General features: G+C 43.7%; 1 protein-coding gene across 2 annotated transcripts in view; it reads left to right on the top strand.

Annotated features, from left to right (window-relative positions):
- The first annotated feature begins 20,067 nt into the window (after positions 1-20,067).
- The window catches only part of LOC100194712 (2-oxoisovalerate dehydrogenase subunit beta, mitochondrial), a 93,710-nt gene continuing 91,944 nt past the window's right edge, over positions 20,068-21,833 (top strand). Inside the window, exon 1 of one of the 2 annotated variants that reach the window (XM_082963488.1) lies at positions 20,068-20,308. In XM_082963488.1, the coding sequence (XP_082819614.1) occupies positions 20,113-20,308 (196 nt within the window). In that variant the 5' untranslated portion in view covers positions 20,068-20,112. The remainder of the gene's footprint in view (positions 20,309-21,833) is intronic. The other variant, XM_014168458.3, reaches the window with a different exon arrangement.

The following is a 21,833-nucleotide window of genomic DNA, read 5'->3' on the forward strand; positions in this document are numbered from 1 at the left end:
AGCACATCTGGGACATCATGTCTCGCTCCATCCACCAACGCCACGTTGCACCACAGACTGTCCAGGAGTTGGCGGATGCTTTAGTCCAGGTCTGGGAGGAGATCCCTCAGGAGACCATCCGCCACCTCATCAGGAGCATGCCCAGGCGTTGTAGGGAGGTCATACAGGCACGTGGAGGCCACACACACTACTGAGCCTCATTTTGACTTGTTTTAAGGACATTACATCAAAGTTGGATCAGCCTGTAGTGTGGTTTTCCACTTTAATTTTGAGTGTGACTCCAAATCCAGACCTCCATGGGTTGATAAATTGGATTTCCATTGATTATTTTTTTGTGATTTTGTTGTCAGCACATTCAACTATGTAAAGAAAAAAGTATTTAATAAGATTATTTCATTCATTCAGATCTAGGATGTGTTATTTTAGTGTTCCCTTTATTTTTTTGAGCAGTGTATATTGGCCATATACCACAACCCCTCGTACCTTATTGTGTGTATTAGCATACTGTTAGGCTATTCTCTAAATTTCCTTTTAGGGTGTTTTAATATGCAGCGTGTAACCTAATACAAAGCTGATTGTTCGCCGTGCCAGTGATTATCACTAGAAAAGCCTGGCCTCGTTGGACTCACCTTTTGGGCCAATGATGTGTCTTTTGAAAGTCAACATGCTAGCAGTCTAATAAACAGTGCATTCAGAATGTATTCAGACCACTTTCATTTTTCCACATTTTGTTTCGTTACAGCCTTTTTCTAAAATGTATAAAATATTTTTTCCCCTCATCAACTTACACACAATACTCCATAATGACAAAGCAAAAACAGGTTTTTAGAAATTTTTGCAAACTTATCAAATAAAAAACAGAAATATTACATTTACATAAGTATTCCCAACCCTTTGCTTAGTACTTTGTTGAAGAACCTTTGGCAGCAATTACAGCCTCGAGTCTTCTTGGGTATGACGCTACAAGCTTGGCACACCTGTATTTAGGGAGTTTCTCCCATTCCTCTCTGCAGATCCTCTCAAGCTCTGTCAGGTTGGATGGGGAGCATCGCTATTTTCAGGTCTCTCCAGAGATGTTCAATCGGGTTCAAGTCCGGGCTCTGGCTGGGCAACTCAAGGGCATTCAGAGACTTGTCCCGAAGCCACTCTTGCGTTGTCTTGGCTGTATGCTTAGGGTCGTTGTCCTGTTGGAAGGTAAACCTTCACAACAGTCTGAGGTTCTGAGCGCTCTGGAGCAGGACATCATCAAGGATCTCTCTACTTTTCTCCGTTCATCTTTCCCTTGATCTTGACTAGTCTCCCAGTCCCTGCCACAGAGAAACATCCCCCCAGCATGATGCTGCCACCACCATGCTTCACCGTAGGGATGGTGCCAGGTTTCCACCAGACGTGACGCTTGGCATTCAGGTCAAAGATTTCAATATTGGTTTCATCAGACCAGAGAATCAATTTTTTCATAAATGTTTTCTTTTGGTGCCTTTTGGCAAACTCCAAGTGGGCTGTCATGTGCCTTTTACTGAGGAGTGGCTTCCGTCTGGCCACTGTACCATAAAGGCCTGATTGGTGGAGTGCTGCAGAGATGGTTGTCCTTCTGGAAGGTTCTCTCATCTCCATAGAGGAATTCTGGAGCTCTGTCAGAGTGACCGTCGGGTTCTTGGTCACCTCCCTGCCCAAGGCCCTTCTCCCTCGATTGCTCAGTTTGGCCGTGCGGACAGCTCTAGGAAGAGTCTTGGTGGTTCCAAACTTCTTCCATTTAAGAATGATGGAGGCCACTGTGTTCTTGGGGATCTTCAATGCTGCAGAATCTTTTTGGTACCCTTTCCCAGATCTGTGCCTCGACACAATCCTGTCTCAGAGCTCTACGGACAATTCCTTCAACCTCATAGATTGGTTTTGCTCTGACATGCACTGTCAACTGTGGGACCTTAAATAGACAGGTGTGTGCCTTTCCAAATCCTGTCCAATCAATTGAATTTACTACAAGTGGACTCCAATCAAGTTGTAGAAACATTTCAAGGATGATCAATGGAAATATGATCAATATATTTGCAAAAATGTCTAAAAACCTGTTTTTGCTTTGTCAGTATGGGGTATTGTGTGTAGATTGATGTCATTTTTTTTATAATCCATTTTAGAATAGGTTGTAACATAACAAAATGTGGATAAAGTCAAGGGGTCTGAATACTTTCTGAATGCACTGTTCATGTCATATATGCTATCGGAGGAACAATAATTTGGTTGTGGTTATGAAGGTCTTAGGTAACATTAGAATATGAAAGAAAATGTATTTCAAACAACACAATAGCATTTTCATTAGTTTATGTAACTGTAAGATATATGTACAAAAGAAAAAACACTTAAACACCACAATTTAAGTCTGAAAATCCAGGAAAAAAATACATTTGTAAAGGGAAGATCTTAAGGAATGAATTTATGAACTTAAGAATATGCATTTCAAAAGAACGGAATTGCATATTTTGAGTTTAAATATATTACTGTGCTTAGAGTGTTGCGAGTGCACCCGGGGAACACATGTAATCGCAGTAATTCTGCCCCCCAAAAAGTTATATATTTTTTTTGTTTTGAGACCAAATCTTTATTCATTTTTTCATTCTCCTGTTAAGGGAAAGGGGGGGGGGGGGGAAACACATGCACAATACACTAATTATTATAATTTAAAAAGTAACAATACAGAGCCAAAAAGTAACAATACATTTAGTATGTAAAGGGAGGGGTAAAAAAGTGAGCCTCCACCCCAGCATGCTACCCCATTCCCCCAACCCCACCCATCCAGCATGTCTCCCTTCAATAACCCCCTCACCCAGAAACCATGTTTTTGACCCCTTTGACCCCTTTTAGCAACTAGGGTTGTTTGTCAGTCCCGCCTCCCCTCCCCAGAAAAACCCTCTCCATACCACCTCTTCCCGGAGGGCCTAAAAGCAAAGAAACTAAAAAAAAATGAAAATGCCAAGAGTGTGCAAAGCTGTCATCAAGGAAAAGAGGGTCTACTTTGAAGAATCTAATATATATATATATATTATACTTGTTTAAAACTTTTTTGGTTACTACATGATTCCATATGTTTTGATGTCTTCACTATTATTCTACAATTTAGTAAAATAAAGAAAAACCCTTGAATGAGTAGGTGTGTACAAACTTTTGACTGGTACTGTGTATATGTTTCTTTACTTTGGGGGGGGGGGGGTTGTATGTTCGGGCTCTATAGATTGCTTATGTGGTTTAGCTGAGATTATTCTTTACAGAGCCAAGAGTATTTGTCCAAGCCTCAATTGTTTCTTGACAAGCATCATTAATTCTCGCTGTCGATAATTCTAATATTAGAACTTCTAATAGTAACTGTATCCACTGGCGAATTGGGAGAGAGTGAGATAATTGCCATCTAAGAGCCAATCTTTTTTTTGCGGTAGGGCTGCCTGCCAGCATTAACCATCTCTGATTTATTGAGAAATTCAAGGAGCTATCATCGTTAAGTAGCATATTAGATGCAAAATGTTGAATATTTACATTCATGAACTTCTAAATGAATCCTGTAATTTTGTCCCTGGATGATTTTTCTTCAAGGCACTCCCACATCATGTGAAGGAATGTGCCTACCTGATTTAGGGGACACAGTGAGCAGTTGGGAGTTGGGGCCAATTTCATCGTAAAACGTTTCCTTGGTGTTAAATATAGTCTGTGAAACAAATTGAAAATATATAAATGGATGGTTCGGATTATGGAATGCCAAGGTCATATTTTTACATGTTCTAGTCCAGTTAAAGGTGCACTATGCAGAAATTGCTCTGCCATTTCCTGGTTGCTGAAATTAGAATAGTTCGCCTAATTTCACTTTATGTGACAAAAAAAGAAAGTATAGTGTAGAGAATTGTACTATCTAAACCGCTGCAAAATATATTTTCCATAACCAAAAAAACTGTATTTTCAGCTGTTTGAAGCTGGTGTACAAAACCGAAAGTAAAAGACGCAAAAACTAAACTTAAGCAGGGGAAGCATGGAAATAGTGCACATAGAACAGCTCTACCACTTCTTAGACTTGCTTTCAATATATCTAAAATGTTACATATTACAGCTTTAAAGGGTTATTGATTGTCACGACTTCCGCCGAAGTTCTTTCCTCTCCTTGTTCGGGCGACGTTCGGCAATCGGCATCGCCGGTCTTCTAGCCATCATCGATCCACTTTTCATTTTCCATTTGTTTTGTCTTGTCTTCCCACACACCTGGTTTCAATTCCATCATTACATGTTGTATATTTAACCCTCTGTTCCCCCCATGTCCTTGTTCGGAATTGTTTATTGTAAGTGCATGTGCACGTTTATCTGGTGAGCGACGGGTTTTGTACCCATTGATTGTTTGTTCTGATTCCGGTGGTTTTTATTATTAAACTGCTCCGTTGTAAACACAGTTTTTGCTCTCCTGCGCCAGACTTCTCTGCCGCCAGTACGCACCCCTTACATTGATATTCACTTAGATTGGTGGACCATATTTTTTTAAATGGCTAGCTTAGAATATGAGCTTTCCAAAAGTTATTTATATTTTATAGAGATGAGTCCTTTCGTGGGACCAGATCATTTATTTATGAATCCCATCATTGGATGGTCCGGTAATTTCCCGGGTTTCCCAAGGACTACATAGGCCAGCATAGCTGACCTAAGTTGTAACTATAGAAATAAAGAGTTTCCTGGTAATGAGCATGTGTCTTTCAAATCTTGGAATGTTTTCAAACCATTACTGTCCATTATATCGGTAAGGATTTGGACCATTGGGGGATGCAAAAGGCCGTCCTCCAGATCACAAGGCATTATTGTGAAATATTGGAGTTTTAATTCCCAGTTACATAGTTTTTTCAAATTTGTGCCAAATAGAGAGTGTGAGCATTAACAGGTCCAAAGCGTAGTTTATATTGTTTAAGGTGGCTATTTCCTAACAGGGGTACGCGCAATGCCGTTGGGGGTACGCCAAATAAAAATGTGATTCACATTTTCAAACAGTCCATTTGGATTTTCCAACGGGGCTATAAATCTGGGTGATGCTTTTTTCTCACCTGAGTAGCCCTTGTTCCACTGCCAAAAATACAATTAAACCATCTAGTGTTCAGCGAAATAACAATAACTAGGCTGCCTGTCAAATACAGGTAGCCTAGTCAAATAATTAACATCCAATCACATTAACCGTTACTCTCTCGCGGAAATTCCACTAATGGTCCGCATGTAGCCAAACGTAGCTGCTGCTCATTCCGTTTGCTCGAAAATGGATAAATGGTTAAAAAAAAGTAAGGCCCACGTCCATAGAGACACATACCAGCTTTGGTAGTACTGCTACTACCAGCAGTACTACACCTGCACTGTGTCATGATGCATCAGTGACATGGCAGGAGATGTTTTGAAACAATTACTGCTTCGCATACAAGCCAGTAAATTCTATGCCTTACAGCTGGATGAGTCAACAGACGTGGCGGGCCTGGCACAGCTCCTGGTATATGTCCTTTACGTTTATGGGGGGTCAATTAAGGAAGACATCCTCTTCTGCAAACCACTGGACACCAGGACAACAGGAGAGGATATTTTTAAAGTACTGGACAGCTTTGTGACACCAAATGGACTTCGGTTGTCAAGATCTGTTGGTATCTGTACTGATGGCGCAAAACCATGACATGGAGACTTAGTGGAGTGGTAATGCGCATGCAAGCAGTTGCTCCCGACGTCACCTGGGTACACCGACAGCTTGAAAAACGTTTTGGACACTACAGTGAAAATGGTTAACTTTGTTAAAGCAAGGCCCCTGAACGCTTGTGTATTTGCTGCATTATGCAATGATATGGGCAGCGACTATCTAACACTTTTACAACATACAGAAGTGCGCTGATTATCAAGGGTCAAAGTATTGACACGTTTTTTTGTATTAAGAGACAAGCTTAAAGTTTTCTTTACTGACCATCATTTTCACTTGTCTGACCGCTTGCATGATGACAAGTTTCTCACATGACTGTCTATCTGAGTGATGTTTTTTCGCCTGAATGATCTGAATCTTGGATTACAGGGACTCTCCGCAACTATATTCAATGTGCTGGACAAAATTGAGGCTATGATTAAGAAGTTGGAGCTTTTGGAGCTGGAGCTGGAGTTGGAGCTCTTTCTGCATTAACAGGGACAACACACAGGTCTTTCCATCATTGTATGATTTTTTTTGTGTGAACTCAAGCTTACGGACAATGTCAAATGTGATATAGTGAAGCATCTGAGTCAGCTGTGTGTGCAATTACGCAGGTACTTTCCCGAAACGGACGACACAAACAACTGGATTCGTTATCCCTTTCATGCCCTGCCTCCAGTCCACTTACCGATATCTGAACAAGAGAGCCTCATCGAAATTGCAACAAGCGGTTCTGTGAAAATGTTATTTAAATCAGAAGCCACTGCCAGATTTCTGGATAGGGCTGCGCTCAGAGCATCCTGCCTTGGGAAATCGCGCTAAGACACTGATCCCCTTTGCAACCACGTACCTATGTGAGAGTGGATTCTCAGCCCTCACAAGCATGAAAACTAAATACAGGCACAGACTGTGTGTGGAAAATGATTTAAGACTGAGACTCTCTCCAATACAACCCAACATTGCAGAGTTATGTTCATCCTTTCAAGCACACCCTTCTCATTAACCTGTGGTGAGTTATTCACCATTTATGATGAACAAATAAGGTTTCTTATGTTTAATAAATGTATTGTATAGTGTGTGACAGGCTTACAATGATGTCAAAAAACAACATTTGAGAGTGCGCTGACCTTGGTGCTAGAGGGGGTACACAGCTGGAGGTTGAATGTTTGAAGGGGTACGGGACTATAAAAAGTTTGGGGTCCACTGGTTTAAGGGATATACAGGGAACACCACCTCTTCCATGGCAATAGGAGACACCGTATTTATCTCTATACTCAGCCAGGGGGCGGAAGAATCCTGTCTAAACAAAAGTAGGATTGAACGAAATGCTAGTGCCTGGAAATTCAGTTGAAAGTTTGGTACGGATAGTCCTCCTATGTCTTTCCCTCTTTAAAAGTTTGTTAATTTTATCCTTGATTGCTTACCTTGTCATACATTTTGAAACCGCGCTATGGATTTTTTTCCAATTGCCAGAAGTGGGAGACAAGGGAAGCGTTGCAATACAGAAATTCAGCGGTGGCAATATTCATTTTGACAATAGATATTCTGCCGGATAAAGCAACTGGGATGTTAGTTCTTCTACTGAGGTCGGATTTAATTGATTTGAGCATTCTGTTAAAGTTTCTGGCAAAGGTTTTATCTAAGAAAGAAAATATATCTATTCACAAATATTTAAAATGGGAAACGAATGGGATTCCATAAGTAGAGACTGGATCTTGAGAGGCAGTAGGGCAGATTTGGTTAGATTTATTTTATAACTTGAGACGCAGCTGAATTTATAATGAGATGACTTGATCCGTAAAGTTGAGCGATATTGGTGTCGAATTGCCTGGGCCAGATGCTCCATAGACAATAAAAATAGCAGAGGTGAGATGGGATCACCTTTGCCTGCTACTTGTAGTTATTCTGAATGGAAAAGAGCAGGTATTGCCTGTTATTACTACGGCTGAGGAATTGGAAATGAAGAGTCGTCTCCAGGTCCTGATTAGCTCACTCCGACTGGCCGTTAGACTGGCGGTGAAACCTGGAGGATAGGCTGGCCTATGACCCAATGAGTGTGCAGAACGCCTTCCAGAACCGGGACGAGAACTGAGGACCACGGTCGGAGACCATGTCCACCGGAAGTCCATGGATCCGGAAGACGGGCTGCACCATGAGCTGGGCCGTCTCCTGTGCAGGCGGTAGCTTAGGGAGGGGAATGAAATGGGTGGCTTTGGAAAACCTGTCCACCACTGTGAGGATAGTGGTGTTGCCATCAGATGGAGGGAGACCAGTGAAGAAGTTCAGGGATATATGTGACCATGGATGGTGAGGGACATGAAGAGGTTGAAGGAGGCTAGCCGGAGCTTGCAGAGGAGTCTTATTCTGAGCACAGACAGTGCAGGCGGCGACAAACGCGGAGACGTCAGGGACCATGGTAGGCCACCAAAAGCATTGTCGCACAAAGGCCATGGTCTGACAGGAGCCAGAGTGGTAGGCAAGCCTGGAGGAATGAGACCATTCCAGGAACGGGGAGCGGGCCGCGTCTGGGACAAACATGGGAATGTTGCGCCTCACGGACCTGGTGGTCTATTCCCCAGATGAGAGTAGCTGCCAGACACAAGGTAGGAAGGATGGTCTTGGGGTCCAGATGGATTAATACGGAAGCTGTGGTGAAGCGGTGCTTAAGGTCCAGGAACTGCTCTCTTCTTTCCGGTATCCATCTTCACATTACCAGCAGTGATGATGTATCCAAGGAAGGAGATGGTGGAGCGATGGAACTCGCGTTTCTCTGCTTCAACAAAAAGCTGGTTCTCCAGGAGACGCTGGAGGACCTGTCGAACACAGAGAACGTGTTCTTGAGCTAAGCAGGGGAAAACGAAGATGTCATCGAGGTAGACGAACATCAACCAGTTCAACATGTCACGTTGAACATCGTTATCCAGGGCCTGGAACACGGCAGGAGCGTTAGTCAGACCGAATGGCATCATCAGGCGTTCGTAGTGTGTGAATACAGTGAATACAGCCGTCCCTGGAGTGGTGTAGTGCCTGGGAGACGGTCGATCTCACAGTCATAGGGTCGATGCGGAGGAAGCGAAGTGGCCCGGGCCTTGCTAAAAACCTCCCGGAGGTCCTGGTACTCTGCGGGAATGGCGGAAAGGTCCGATGCTTCTTCCGAGCCCACAGGAAGACATCCGGGGCAGGCTGCGCCGATCTCAGGCAATGGGCGTGGCAGAACGGGCTCCAGCCCATGATAGCACCAGCAGTCCAGTTGATATGGGGATTGTGTTGCTGGAGTCAAGAAAACCCCAATACCACGGAACCTGAGGAGACTTAATGAGCACGAACTGCATTGACTCACTGTGGTTCCCTGACACTCGCAGGTTGATAGGAGTAGTATTGTGGGTGACTCTGCCTATAGAGCATCCATCCAGTGCTCAATTGTCCATGTGAATGGAGAGGGGCTGAGTGGGGATGCCCAGCTCTGACACCAGGGTAGCGTCCATGAAACTCTCATCGGCCCCAATGAGTCAATGAGAACCTGGAGAGATTTCGACTGGTTGCCCCACAGCAGGATGGCATGGAGAGGGGTGCGAGTAAGGGGAGAAGGAAAATTCTCTGTATGGCCCACCAGAGTACTCGTACCTACTGATGAGCCTGGTCTTTTAATGGACAGGTAGACACGTAATGACCGGTAGTCCCACAATATAGACAACTCTTGGTGTTAAGTCTGTGTAAACATTTGGGGAACTCGGGTAACCTTGGATTCTCTCTGGAACGAGGATGCCGGAGACCTCCGGGATTCCTCGGAGGCGAGGCGGGACTGGAATCAGACCTCCTCTCCCTTGACCATCGATCCGGATGGTCAAGGCGATGAGCGAGTTGAGATCCATAGGCAGCTCCCGGGCTGCGAGCTCGTCTTTAACCTCCTACGATGATCCATGAAGGAACGCATCGAACAGAGCTTCCGGGTTCCAGGCACTCTCAGCTGCCATTGTGAGAAAATCCACTGTATAGTCTGCCACACTACAGGAGTCCTGACGTAGTTGGAGCAGTTTACGAGCTTCCTCTCTCCTGGACAACAGAGAATCAAACACTTTACGTACCTTCTGCCACGAATTCCTACAGACTGAGGCAAACGGTGGATTGCTGTTCCCACACTGCCGTAGCCCATGCAGGAGCCCTCCCAGACATCAGCGTTGTCAAGTACGCTATCCTTGAGCAATCTGAGGGAAATGAAGAGCGCTGTAGCTCAAAGATGAGAGAACACTGGGAGAGAAACGCCCAGCAGGATCCTGGATCTCCAGCGTAGCGCTCCGGAGGAGGTAAGCGGGGTTCTCGGGAAGCCGGGGTAGATTGGGGAGAGGCGCCACTGGTAGCAGGGTAACTGACACTCTGGGGGGTTGCTGTAGTGTCGGGCTGCCTAACAGACAATCCACGGAATTGCTCCAGCAATGTATGGAATGCACATTCATGGCGTTCCGCCAAGGTCTGGAATCCTTCCATAAGACCTTGAAGTAACTCCTCGTGTCTTCCATTGGTGGCTCCTAGGGAGGAGTCCGCGTTGTGGAGCTAGTTCGAGTCTGCTGAGTTAGTCATGGCCAGTACGTACTATCAGACCTCAGGATAAGACCCAGATGCAGACAGTTCAAATCACAGATGTTTATTAACAAAACAGGGGGCAGGCAGATAACAGGTCAAGGGCAGGCAGGGGTCGGTAATCCAGGACAGAGTCAGAAAGGTACAGAACGGCAGGCAGACTCAGGGTCAGGGCAGGCAGATTGGTCAAAACCGGAAAAAATAGAAAAACAAGCGCTAGAGAGAAACAGGAGTATGGGAAAAACACGCTGGTAGGCTTGACGAGACAAGACAAACTGGCAATAAACAAACAGAAAACACATGTATAAATGCAGAGGGTATGATGTGGAAAATGAGCAACACCTGGAGGGGGGTGGAGACAAGCACAAGACAGGGGAAACAAATCAGGCTGTGACAAACTCGATGGATGGCCAATTCTGCTCTCTGTCCTATCAATACATTTAGTTCTATCTTGCCTCCTGTTTTGACTTTGGAGAGAGTAGTTGCTACCGAGTCTGTTTGTTGAGAATGCTCTAACGTTGTTAACAACGTTTCCAATTCTGATATCCGCTTTAATTGTGATGTATTCAGCTCAGATCCAAATGCAGTTGCATTATTTTGAAGAGTCTAAACCCTGTCTAAGCCGGGGGAGGGGTTTTACTAAACTATATGAAAAACATTTTGTGGTCTTACTGCTATTAGCCCATATGAACACATTGAATAACAGATTCACTACACAGAACAACAGATAGTCCCCTCCCCCAAAACAAAATCTAAAGAAAGTTTGTTCTGAAGTGTAAAAAGAAAGATCAGGAAACATTATATATATATTTTTTTTACATGTACTGTATTTCAATTCTTATTTTGGCACTAAACAGTCTCCATACACAGTACCAGTCAAAAGCTTGGACACACCTTCTCATTTCAGGGTTTTTCTTAATTTTTACTATTTCTACATTGTAGAACAATAGTGAAGACATCAAAACTATGAAATAACACACATGGAAAATAGTAAAAACGAAGATAACCCCTGGAATGAGTAGGTGTGTCCAAACTTTTGACTGGTACTGTACATATCCCAACCAGAAAGATTACAGGCAACATCTGCATCGAGCTAAAGGCTAGAGCTGCCGCTTTCAAGGAGCGGGAAACCAATCTGGAAACGTATAAAAAATCCCGCTATGCCCTCAGACGAACCATCAAACAGGCAAAGCGTCAATAGAGGACTAAGATTGAATGCGTAGTCACTTTACAAATTACCTCGACTAACCTGTACCCCTGCACATTGACTCTATTTTTTTAATTATTATGTTAGTTTATTTAGGAAATATTTTCTGAACTATATTTATTGAACTGCATTGTTGGTTAAGGGCTTGTAAGTAAGCATTTCACGGTAAGGTCTACACCTGTTGTATTCTGCGCATGTGACAAATACAAGTTGATTTGATTTGAACATCACATTTACATAAATATTCACAAACCCTGAGTCAATACTTTGTAGAATCCCCTTTGGCAGTGATTACAACTGTGAGTCTTTCTGGGTAAGTCTCTAAGAACTTACCACACCTGGATTGAGCAACATCTGCTGATTATTTTTTTCAAAATTCTTCAAGCTCTGCTAAATTGGTTGTTGATCATTGCTAGCCAACCATTCTCAGGTATTGACAAAGATTTTCAAGTAGATTTAAGTCAAAACTAACTCTTCCATTCAGGATCATTCACTATGTGCTTGGTAAATAACTTGTCTGGATTTGGCCTTCTGTTTTAGGTTAATGTCCTGCTGAAAGGTGAATTAATCAGGAAAAGCAGACTGAACTAGGTTTTACTATAGGATTTTGCCTGTGCTTAGCTCCTTTACGTTTCTTTTTTTATCCTGAAAAACTCCCTAGTCTATGCCAATGACAAGCATACCCATAACATGATGCAGCCACAACCATGCTTGAAAATATGAAGAGTGGTACTCAGTGATGTGTTGGGTTGGATTGGCTCCAAACTTAACACTTTGTATTCAGGACATAAAGTTAATTTCTTTGGCAATTTTTGGGCAGTTTTACTTTAGTGCCTTATTGCAAACAGGATGCATGTTTTGAAATATTATTATTCTCTACAGGCTTCCTTCTTTTCACTCTAATTTAGATTAGTATTTTGGAGTAACTACAATGTTGTTGATCCATTCTCTGTTTCCTCCTATCACAGCCATTAAACTCTGTAACTGTTTTAAAGTCACAATTGGCCGCAAGGTGAAATGCCTGAGCTGTTTCCTTTCTCTTCAGCAACTGAGTTGGGAATGATGCCTGTATCTTTGCAGTGACTGGGTGTATTGATAAACCATCCAAAGTGTAATTAATAACTTCACAATGCTGAAAGGGATATTCAATGTCTGCTTTTTTATTTCTACCCATCTACCAATAGGTGTCCTTCTTTGCGAGGCATTGGAAAACCTCCCTGGTCTTTGAGGTTAACTCTGTGTTTGAAATTCACTGCTCGACTGAGACTATTATTGCACACAGAGTGAGTCCATGCAACTTATTATGTGACTTGTTAAAAGCACATTTTTACTCCTGAACTTATTTAGGCTTGCCATAACAAAGGATACTTATTGACTCAAGACATTTCAGCTTTACATTCTTTTTTATTTGTAAAACTTTCTAAAAACATATTTCAACTTTAACATGATGGGATATTGTGTACTGTACTGTAGGCCAGTGACACAAAATCTCAATTGAATGAATTTTAAATTCGGGTTGTAATGCAACAACATTTTTTTTTAAAGTCAAAGGGTGTGAAAACTTTGTGAAGGCAGTGCTTGTGTAGGAGAATTTTCAAAAGTCACTTTATGGTACTCTGTTTCATTTCCCTGCCTCTGTGTCAATTCCAAGCTGTGTTGTTAATCAGACTCTTCATTTACAATATAAACAATTGATAATATTCTCACCCATCAGACTATTGACAATTTTATCTTGTCTTTAGACAAACTCTATTAAATCAAAATCAAATCAAATGTTATTTGTTACATGCTCCGAATTCAACAGGCGTAGACCTTACAGTGAAATGCTTACTTACAAGCCCTTAACCAACAATGCAGTTTTAAGAAAATACCCCCCAAAAAAGTAAGAGATAAGAATAACAAATAATTAAAGAGCAGCAGTAAATAACAATAGCGGGGGTATAAACATGGGGTACCGGTACAGAGCCAATGTGTGGGGGCACCAGTGTCGAGGTAATTGAGGTAATATGTTCATGTAGGTAGAGTTATTAAAGTGACTATGCATAGATAATAACATGCATAGATAATATATGTTGGAAATTAGTTTTCAATGTAGTTTAGATGTAGTTTCGATGGGCCATCATCAGCTGCACAGGCCTGACAGGCAGGGGGGAAAAATGACATGTCCCCTTAAAACTGCTTAAAGCAAACATTGTGTTTGAGATATGAATATTCTAACAATGATAGTGTGTTAGATAGACTTATTTAGGAAAATCCAAGGATGGGGGCAAATAACTTTAAAATGGCAGAGTAATTGATGTGGGGGGGGTCTCTAAATAATGATAATTCTCCTATTTGTTTAAAATGCAGTGGTAAATATGTGTAATGGAATTGTAATGTTTTTCATGTAACACATTTCTGTGCTGTATTCATGTGCTGTTCTATGAACCAATTTCTGTGTTCATGCAAGTGGCTGACTGAACAAATCCTCACTATCAGTTTCTGCAATTTGGCAGTACGCCCAGACCTTGTTTTGAGAATGAACAAAAGATATCTCAGTTTCAAGGTCTCAGCTTAGAGAGAAAAAGCTTTGTGAGGTATTGGTCTGTCACATGTTATGAACCAGTATTGGTCGGTCACATGAATGAAACAAAATGGTAATGATTCATGAGTTATGCTAAATCATGCAAATATAACTTGTCTGTGTATAGCCGTATATAAGACACCTGCTTGGACTGCCCCAGCAGAGCTCCTGATTGACATGTGCATGGTACATTGAGTTGGTTGGAACCTCTCCAGCGCGCTGACAAAGGATGATTCATTTAAGATTGACTTTGAGTGTCTCTGTGTAAGAATTTTCACGACATATGTTTTACCATGGTAAGTATTAAAATAAACCCTTCCAAATTAAACGAACACCCCCACCTCTCCGGGTTTGGAGCGGGTAGTCGCACTTCGCTTCGCTCCACAGGTAATATTACATTTCATTACATTACAACGGTTTGATTTGTTTGATCTGAGCAATCTTTTCTTAGCTAGCTACATAGCCGTCTTTGTATCAAAGATAATTGTGTAGTTTAGAGTAATTATCGAGGTTAGCTAGCCAGCCAGCTGTTTTCGTCCTCCTAACTTAGTCAACACTGCTAGCTAGCCAACTAGCCAACTTCTACCGACTAGCAGCACTGTAGAAACTATTACATTACAACGGAACGACTTGATTAGTGTAGTGCTAGCTAGCTACACAGTTGTCTTTGCTGTCTTTGTATCTAAGATAATTGTGTAGTTTAGAGTAATTATCGAGGTTAGCTAGCCAGCCGCGACGCGACGCCGTTGTCCAGACTCCAGACTTAGTCAACACACCTAGTCACCATCAAACCCACTGCTAGCTAGCCAACCTTTACTGACTAGCAGCACTGTAGAAACTAATACATTACAACGGAACGATTTGACTAGTGCAGTGTTAGTTGTCTTTGTCATAGTTTGATAATTGTGTAGTTTAGAGTAATTATCTAGGTTAGCTAGCCAGCTATTTTCGTCCCCCGCGACGCCATTTTTCCAAACCTAGACAACTATTACCGACGAGCAGCATTGTAGAAACTAAATACATTACAAAGGGAACGTCTTGATTAGCGCTATGTTAGCTAGCTACATAGTTGCTTTTGTATCATGATAAGGTGTAGTACTGAAACTATCGAGGTTAACTAGCCAGCTACATGTTCAAACAAAGTCAACAACGCAGCCACTGCTAGCTAGCCTACTTCACCAGCCAGCTGTACTGTATCATCTTCGTCATTTTAGTCAATAACATTTTTGCAACGTAAGCTTAACTTTCTGAACATTCGAGAAGTGTAGTCCACTTGTCATTCCAATCTCCTTTGCATTAGCGTAGCCTCTTCTGTAGCCTGTCAACTATGTGTCTGTCTATCCCTGTTCTCTCCCCTCTGCACAGGCCACACAAACGCTTCACACCGCGTGTCCGCTGCCACTCTAACCTGGTGGTCCCAGCGAGCAGGACCCACGTGGAGTTCCAGGTCTCCGGCAGCCTCTGGAACTGCCGGTCTGCGGCCAACAAGGCAGAGTTCATCTCAGCCTATGCTACCCTCCAGCACCTCGACTTCTTGGCACTGACGGAAACATGGATTACCACAGATAACACTGCTACTCCTACTGCTCTCTCCTCGTCTGCCCACGTGTTCTCGCATACCCCGAGAGCATCTGGCCAGCGGGGTGGTGGCACTGGAATCCTCATCTCTCCCAAGTGGACATTCTCTCTTTCTCCCCTGACCCATCTGTCTATCTCCTCATTTGAATTCCATGCTGTCACAGTTACCAGCCCTTTCAAGCTTAACATCCTTATCATTTATCGCCCTCCAGGTTCCCTTGAAGAGTTCATCAATGAGCTTGACAAGTTCCTTTCCTGAGGATGGCTCCCCTCTCACAGTTCTGGGTGACTTTAACCTCCCCATGTTTACCTTTGACTCATTCCTCTCTGCCTCCTTCTTTCCACTCCTCTCCTCTTTTGACCTCACCCTCTCACCTTCCCCCCCTACTCACAAGGCAGGCAATACGCGTGACCTCATCTTTACTAGATGCTGTTCGTCCACTAATCTCATTGCAACTCCCCTCCAAGTCTCCGACCACTACCTTGTATCCTTTTCCCTCTCGCTCTCATCCAACACTTCTCACTCTGCCCCTACTCGGATGGTATTGCGCCGTCCCAACCTTCGCTCTCTCTCTCCCGCTACTCTCTCCTCTTCCATCCTATCATCTCTTCCCTCTGCTCAAACCTTCTCCAACCTATCCCCTGATTCTGCCTCCTCAACCCTCCTCTCCTCCCTTTCTGCATCCTTTGATTCTCTATGTCCCCTATCCTCCAGGCTGGCTCGGTCCTCCCCTCCTGCTCCGTGTCTCGACGACTCATTGCGAGCTCACAGAACAGGGCTCCGGGCAGCCGAGCGGAAATGGAGGAAAACTCGCCTCCCTGCAGACCTGGCATCCTTTCACTCCCTCCTCTCTACATTTTCCTCTTCTGTCTCTGCTGCTAAAGCCACTTTCTACCACTCTAAATTCCAAGCATCTGCCTCTAACCCTAGAAAGCTCTTTGCCACCTTCTCCTCCCTCCTGAATCTTCCTCCCCCTCCCCCCCCTCCTCCCTCTCTGCGGATGACTTGGTCAACCATTTTGAAAAGAAGGTCGACGACATCCGATCCTCGTTTGCTAAGTCAAACGACACCGCTGGTCCTGCTCACACTGCTCCACCCTGTGCTTTGACCTCTTTCTCCCCTCTCTCTCCAGATGAAATCTCGCGTCTTGTGACGGCCGGCCGCCAACAACCTGCCCGCTTGACCCTATCCCCTCCTCTCTCCTCCAGACCATTTCCGGAGACCTTCTCCCTTACCTCACCTCGCTCATCAACTCATCCTTGACCGCTGGCTACGTCCCTTCCGTCTTCAAGAGAGCGAGAGTTGCACCCCTTCTGAAAAAACCTACACTCAATCCCTCCGATGTCAACAACTACAGACGAGTATCCCTTCTTTCTTTTCTCTCCAAAACTCTTGAACGTGCCATCCTTGGCTAGCTCTCCTGCTATCTCTCTCAGAATGACCTTCTTGATCCAAATCAGTCAGGTTTCAAGACTGGTCATTCAACTGAGACTGCTCTTCTCTGTGTCACGGAGGCTCTCCGCACTGCTAAAGCTAACTCCCTCTCCTCTGCTCTCATCCTTCTAGACCTATCTGCTGCCTTTGATACTGTAAACCATCAGATCCTCCTCTCCACCCTCTCCGAGTTGGGCATCTCCGGCGCGGCCCACGCTTGGATTGCGTCCTACCTGACAGGTCGCTCCTACCAGGTGGCATGGCGAGAATCTGTCTCCTCACCACGTGCTCTCACCACTGGTGTCCCCCAGGGCTCTGTTCTAGGCCCTCTCCTATTCTCGCTATACACCAAGTCACTTGGCTCTGTCATATCCTCACATGGTCTCTCCTATCATTGCTATGCAGACGACACACAATTAATCTTCTCCTTTCCCCCTTCTGATAACCAGGTGGCGAATCGCATCTCTGCATGTCTGGCAGACATATCAGTGTGGATGATGGATCACCACCTCAAGCTGAACCTCGGCAAGACGGAGCTGCTCTTCCTCCCGGGGAAGGACTGCCCGTTCCATGATCTCGCCATCACGGTTGACAACTCCATTGTGTCCTCCTCCCAGAGTGCTAAGAACCTTGGCGTGACCCTGGACAACACCCTGTCGTTCTCTACTAACATCAAGGCGGTGACCCGATCCTGTAGGTTCATGCTCTACAACATTCGCAGAGTACGACCCTGCCTCACACAGGAAGCGGCGCAGGTCCTAATCCAGGCACTTGTCATCTCCCGTCTGGATTACTGCAACTCGCTGTTGGCTGGGCTCCCTGCCTTTGCCATTAAACCCCTACAACTCATCCAGAACGCCGCAGCCCGTCTGGTGTTCAACCTTCCCAAGTTCTCTCACGTCACCCCGCTCCTCCGCTCTCTCCACTGGCTTCCAGTTGAAGCTCGCATCTGCTACAAGACCATGGTGCTTGCCTACGGAGCTGTGAGGGGAACAGCACCTCCGTACCTTCAGGCTCTGATCAGGCCCTACACCCAAACAAGGGCACTGCGTTCATCCACCTCTGGCCTGCTCGCCTCCCTACCTCTGAGGAAGCACAGTTCCCGCTCAGCCCAGTCAAAACTGTTCGCTGCTCTGGCACCCCAATGGTGGAACAAGCTCCCTCACGACGCCAGGACAGCGGAGTCAATCACCACCTTCCGGAGACACCTGAAACCCCGCCTCTTTAAGGAATACCTAGGATAGGATAAAGTAATCCTTCTAACCCCACCCCCCCCTTAAAAGATTTAGATGCACTATTGTAAAGTGGTTGTTCCACTGGATATCATAAGGTGAATCCACCAATTTGTAAGTCGCTCTGGATAAGAGCGTCTGCTAAATGACTTAAATGTAAATGTTAATCATTTATTTCTATACGGCTGCACAAACTCTCCCTGTCCATGGAGTGGATGAACATGCACAGGTAGCCTACTTTCTGAAGTGATTTGTTTGACAATCAGATGAAAAGATCATGACTGGTTGTGTTCATGCCAAATTAAAAGGTAATTTGTTTTTACAGTTAAATTAAGTCTTTATTATTAGGCCCTGCCTATAGTTTTTTAAGTGTAGGTCTAGTAGCATGTTAAATGCAAGAGTCCTGGATTTACATAGGACTACAAGATTATTTGGTCTATAATGCGAAATCACGTTCGATGGGTTGTGGTTTGTGATCGATTACTGTAGGGTATAGGGTAGGCTTGCATTATAATTTAATGATGTTTTGAGTGCCCACATTTTGGACCTCCTAGATTTTTGCCTGCCCTTCGACAATGGATTTCTGCCGATGCCATTGGTTTAAAATCAAATTTTAAGTAGATCAATTGTATGAATGGGCACGATGTATGACTTTGTGGCTGTTGTAACTAGTGACAACACAGTTTCATCATCCCACAATAAAAAGTCATTTGTTTTTTCATGTTTGGCACAGCCAGAAAGAGGGAGAGGCCCAACTCAAAGGAAAAGCTGTCTCCCTTTCACGGAACAAGCAAAGTTTTTTTTATGAAGGTCAATTAGAGAGTGTCGAATTTGGTCAAAAAAACATTTTTATGGTATATTTGCTACGTGAGGTTTATTTGATCAGATATACGTTTCGTAGTGCTTAAGTTCTTATATAAGTAGGACATGTGACAGCAACTTTGAGAGAAAAACACTATATGGGAGTTGTCTCGAGATAGTTATGCATATTCACTGAATGATGCAGGTAGTGCAGCATCAACAACCCTCATCGAATATTCAAAAACAGATAATGAGATGTATCCACCAATCCAAAGAAAGGATGGGCGGGGGCTAGACAGCCCGCCGTGTCGCTTTGTGGACAACGATTCCCATTATTAGGGCGAGAGATTATCTTGTCAGTATATCCATAATCTTTGGCACAACTTCTTTACCTGAGTCAAAGGCTGTGTTCGAGAGCGTCAAAACCGTGATGTATCATGGGTAAATTGTGACTGATTGACTGATCTACAAATAATATTGAGTAGTTATTTAGGTTGTAAAGTCATTTGTAGATCAGTCAGTCTCGACTCGCTTTTATGGTGGGCTGCAATGTCGAACGTGACAAAAGTCAAGGAGGGAGTTCGATTAATCTCGCTCAGGCGCCCGTGCAGGCGTGTTTTGCACCGGCTGAAAGTTGATTGCTGCCTCCCGCACTTGAGTCGGGTGCTCGCTCTGTCCGACGGCGAAGCCGGCTCAAAATAAAAGTGATGTAATAAGCACGTGTATTAATGAGTAGGATTGTGTGTTTTCCCATGCAAAAGTGATTGCTTTTGTTAAAAATACTTTATCTGCCTTCCCAATAAAACACATATAAAACATTTATTTTATGGACGATGCCATGCTGTCTTGATGATAACATGACCGAGGACACGTCAACGTGGGCCAGCGTAAAATAACTCCCTCAGTGTTCAGGGTCGATGTAGGGCGATTGGACAAGAGGCTGAATCCACTGACACCACCCACTGTTTCAACCAATCACAGCACCTTTCGACTGAAAGGGACTCTGTCATCATTCTCTTCTTCCTGTTCAGAACACTCACAACAGCAATGGCGGCTGCTGCACGGTTTCTGCTCAGAGGTGCAGGCTCAAAAGCCTCCATCGCGAATGTAAATATCGGTGATCAGAGCTTGTTTGGGATCACTCTGCTGAGGTTATCCCCGAATTGCTTATCCCAAACAAAAACACAAAAAAGGAATGCTGCGCACTTCACCTACCACCCGGACCCTGTCCCCACAGAGTATGGTAAGTGAATGAATGCCCTTGCGTTCTCAAATAATTTGTCATACAGACAACAATCTTTGCTGAAAAGGTAAAGATCATTTGAAAATATCTTCAATGGGTGATCTGTACATTTTTAGCTTTCTAACTAACATGATACAATTAGCTAGCTAGTTAACGTTATTCCAGCTGCATTCATGCTTTGCTTTTTCTGTTTTTAATTTTTTGTATTTGTATTTGTTTTATTTTTATGCTTTGCTTTTTTTATTCTGTTGTTGGCAGGTTGGCTGTGTTGCATGCCCAGACTTTTGTTTGGCAGATGTAGACGGCTGTCACATGAGTCTTTCTAGGGCAGCGGTCCCCAACCTTTTTTGCACCATGGACAGGTCTTACATAGACTATATATTTGTTATTTTTTTGTGGGGGGGGGGGACACGACAGGAATATCAATTAGGCCTATAGGTTTAGTATAGCCGCTTTTTCATAACATTTTAGTTTAATAGGTCTAATGTTATAAAAACATAATGTGCATATTTTTCTCTAATGACCATATAATAAAAACATTACAACTCAACATGTTGCTGAATTAGTGGGTGCCCTGAGCTTGTTTCGTGCCAACAAGACTGTCCCATCTAGGGGTGATGGGAGACAGTGACACCTGAAGGGTGTTCCTTATGTCCAGCCTTCTCCGTAATTGTAAGATGGCGCTGGAGAAGAAGGCAGACGTTTCAAGTGCCCCCAACGGATTGTTTTTTTGTTGGTTTATTTGCAACTTATTTTTTAAAACGTATTTTGTACATATTGTTGCCGCTACCGTCTCTATGACCGAAAATAACTTCTGGACATCAGAACTGCGATTACTCACCACGGACTGGCAGAATCCTTTTTTTGTCTATAACGAGTCTGACGAGGCCGACGCCAACGATATACTGCTTTCTCAGAAACAGGCCCAGATCCCCGTGATTTGTGTGAAGAGGCGGCGGAGAAAAAAAGGGGCCGGAAGGCGGGCTGCCTTCTGAGAATTCGTAGGCGATCGAATAAACCTTAATTTCCTTCCATCCAGCTAGCAAATGTGCAATCTTTGGACAATAAAATACAGTTGAAGTCGGAAGTTTACTTACACTTAGGTTGGAGTCATTAAAACTTGTTTTTCAACCACTCCACAAATTTCTTGTTAACAAACTATAGTTTTGACAAGTCGGTTAGGACATCTACTTTGTGCATGACACAAGTAATTTTTCCAACAATTGATTACAGACAGATTATTTCACTTATAATTCACTGTATCACAATTCCAGTGGGTCAGAAGTTTACATGCACTAAGTTGACTGTGCCTTTTAAACACCATAGAAAATGATGTCATGGCTTTAAAGCTTCTGATAGGCTAATTGACATAATTTGAATCAATTGGAGGTGTACCTGTGGATGTATTTCAAGGCCTACCTTCAAACTCAGTGTCTCTTTGCTTGACATCATGGGAAAATCAAAAGAAATCAGCCAAGACCTCAAAAAATTGTAGACCTTCACAAGTCTGGTTCAACCTTGGGAG

This window comes from Salmo salar, chromosome 02 (genome assembly GCF_965601325.2).
Source record: "Salmo salar chromosome 02, fSalSal1, whole genome shotgun sequence".
Lineage (NCBI taxonomy): Eukaryota > Metazoa > Chordata > Actinopteri > Salmoniformes > Salmonidae > Salmo > Salmo salar.